General features: G+C 33.8%; 1 protein-coding gene across 1 annotated transcript; it reads left to right on the top strand.

Annotated features, from left to right (window-relative positions):
- The first annotated feature begins 743 nt into the window (after positions 1–743).
- On the top strand, positions 744–3,003 carry LOC139892845 (uncharacterized). Its single transcript, XM_071875973.1, has 4 exons — positions 744–915; positions 1,367–1,456; positions 1,790–2,057; positions 2,496–3,003. Exons 1-4 carry the CDS (start codon positions 873–875, stop codon positions 2,785–2,787), a joined length of 693 nt encoding a protein of 230 aa, XP_071732074.1. The 5' UTR covers positions 744–872; the 3' UTR covers positions 2,788–3,003.
- The last annotated feature ends 283 nt before the right edge of the window (positions 3,004–3,286 follow it).

Raw genomic sequence — 3,286 nt, forward strand, 5'->3', positions numbered from 1 at the left:
TAAGAACGACCAATAAGCACACCAACATTTTCACTTTGAACTTCAATTTTGCAACATCTGCTTCCAAACGACGTATCTCTGAATTTATGTCAAAAAACATATTCGTATACCATTGACTAGGAAGCTTGAGATCAACCCATCTGAAGTAATTACATCGGAGTTCTTGCTGGTAATTAGGGCAACTCTTGAATCGACGTGCATGGTTACGTGTTGTCCACGACGTCCATAACCCAGACTCATCTCCACACCTACAGTCTTCTGTTCGATAGTTATCCATTTATAATTTTGAACTAAAGGGATGAAATTGGGAATTAGGGTTTTGAACGAACGAAAGGGATGTAATTGAGGATTGGGGATTTAAGGTTTGGTCTGAATATAAATAGATAGATTGATACATGTGTCATCCTAGTAGATTAAAATTAATGACATGGATATAAGAAATTACACGATGACATTTTTTTACCTCGATTCGATCGTTTTTCAAATAAAAAACCCTTCTACAAACAAATTTAAAATCCGAAACCCTTAAAGGCAAAAGAAAAAGTCATACTCCCTTTATCGAGAAAACATGGCTTTTATGTTTTCTTTTTGGGCAATTTGTCCAACTAGTTACGAGTATAGTACAAAAGAAAATTATTATTGAATTATTTTAACAAGTTACAAAACTTAAAGGACTGAAAGCATAAAATCTATTACAAACAGGGGCTAAACGTGAGGCAAGTATGAGAAATCGATAAGGCCCAAAATCGCAAAATCAACGCCAACGATCTCAGACGAACGATATTACACATTTGTTCGATTTTCGTCGGCAATTCGAATTATTATACATTATACATATACATATAAAGAACACATACATATAATCAGCAATTATGTATCATCCGTCCAGAGGTGGTGTTCGTGGCGGTCGAGATCGTAAGTTTAAACCTCACCTTTGTTTTTTAGGGTTTTCAGTTTTATAATACAATTTATATGTTTGTATATATGTATATGTATTTCTGAAAATATGTATTAATTGATTCTTGATAGTTGAATGATGATTATTTATTTTTAATTGATTTGGTGTCTAGGTCAGATATTTTTGGGTAAATATCTGGAAATTAGGTTATAATAATAGCAAAATTATAATCTTATCGAAAATGAGGGTGTTAAATCTAGGTATAAAGTATACGAACTGTGTAATTAATGTATCAAGTATTTGATGCTAAATCAATGAAATTATAACCGTCACAATTCAAGATGATTAATCCTTGTTATACAAACTGATTTTGAATTTGAATTTGAATGTTTCCATTTAGGTTAATAATTTTATATAGATAGATATATAATTGCAGTCTCTAACATAATATATGCTACCTGTATACAGAGTTTAGCTGGGATGATGTGAAGGTTGATAAATATCGAGAAAACTATATTGGTCACAGTCTCAAGGCTCCTGTAGGGAGATGGCAGAAAGGTTAGTCTTTGCATTACCAATCATATATCTGTAAGGATTTTTGTTATGCAATCGATTATTTAATGTGTCTTATGATATTGACTAAACAAGATGGTTTTGACTTTCGATGATCAAAATTTATATCACTAGTAGATGTGATGATAAAAGTAAATGATAAAGAGGCTAGTTTAGCATGAAATTTTACTGAAAAGGAAAAGAATGTGCAACATTTTAAAATGGAGATTCTTGAAGAAGCATGCAGATCCATTTACATGGTTCTTCAACTTCATTGGTTTTTGGAGAACTGAATTTTCATTTATATATATATATATATTTATGTATGATGTTAAACAGGGAAGGATCTACACTGGTATGCTAAAGATAAAAAGTCCAAGGAAGCAGATATGGAGGCTGCTAAAGAAGAGATAAGGAGGATCAAGGAAGAAGAGGAGCAGGCTATGCGTGAGGCTTTGGGTTTAGCACCTAAGCGTTCAGCGAAACCTCAAGGCAATAGACTTGATAAACATGAGTTTTCTGAACTTGTGAAACGAGGCTCGACTGCAGAAGACTTGGGAGCAGGACATGCTGAGGCGGCTCATGTTCAGGGTCTTGGTTTTGCCAAGTAAGATTCTTGACTTAAATTTCAAATATTTAAATTCTCAGTTATAAATTTGGGACTTTTCTTTTTCACTGCATGTAAGATACTTTGCAGCGTTCCCTGTAACTCATTACCTTCTCAAGCTTTGTACTTGCCTATCGGATAAACTGGGTCGATTAGATGAATCATGTGAAATGTAATTAATATTCTAACGCCTAAAACATTGTAACTATGAAAATTAATATTTTTGTTTCTACCAATATAGTTTTGCAATCATTTAACACATCAAATTTATAACCTTTTAACGAAAATGCCACTCAGCATGTCTTGGCAAGTAATATGTTTATCGTTTTGACATGTACCCATTTACCCAGCCTGTCCCACGCTTATTTACAGGTGAAAATGTTAATTTGTACATGCAACTCCAGTCTAATGCTGTTATTGGAACTTATAATATTGCAGGGCACCTAAAGTGTGGCAAGAGTCGAGTTCTATGCCTACGACTATGACTACAGAAGGGACTATAAATACAAATGTGTCTGCATCTCTTGCTGCAAGAGATGTTAAGGAAGATTCAGAAGACGATGATAGCAGCAGCCGGAAGAAAAGGAAACGAGAAGAGAAAAGACAAGAAAAGCGTGAGAGACGAGAAGAGAGGAAACATGAACGGAGAGAGAAAAGACATTCTCGTGACACCGATGACAAGAGGAAGCATAAAAGGGACAAGGGTAGCAGGCGACATGATTCTGACTGAAGTTCTATCTTATCGTATGTTTGTTATATCGACCATGAAATTTGAACTGCTGGTATGTTTTGCTTTATCATCTATTTGGTTTGATCTTAAAAAATGTATCTTTTTATAGCTTGAAATAATATTCATCTGATCGGTGACCTAAAGAGTATTGGAATTGACACTGTGTCGACTTAAACCACTGTCCAAACTATTCTATTAAGTATTCCTATCGACATAATTTGGTTTCTGATAACCATGTGAGTTTTTTTTTCTTTCTTTTAAACTGATGATAACACTTGAATCAAACAACATGATTTTATTGCTTTAACTTAAAGTCGGGTCCTCATTTAATACTTGGATTATTAATTGTATTTTGAAAAAACATACAACAAGATCTTTAGCCACCATTGCTATCACACAAACAACTAGCATCTAGATGTTCACATATGTTACAAACAGAGTTCTTTAACCACCACTGTCTCACATAAACATCTAGCATCAAGATGGATAAAGCACATGT

This window comes from Rutidosis leptorrhynchoides, chromosome 2 (assembly GCF_046630445.1).
Source record: "Rutidosis leptorrhynchoides isolate AG116_Rl617_1_P2 chromosome 2, CSIRO_AGI_Rlap_v1, whole genome shotgun sequence".
Classification (NCBI taxonomy): Eukaryota; Viridiplantae; Streptophyta; class Magnoliopsida; order Asterales; family Asteraceae; genus Rutidosis; species Rutidosis leptorrhynchoides.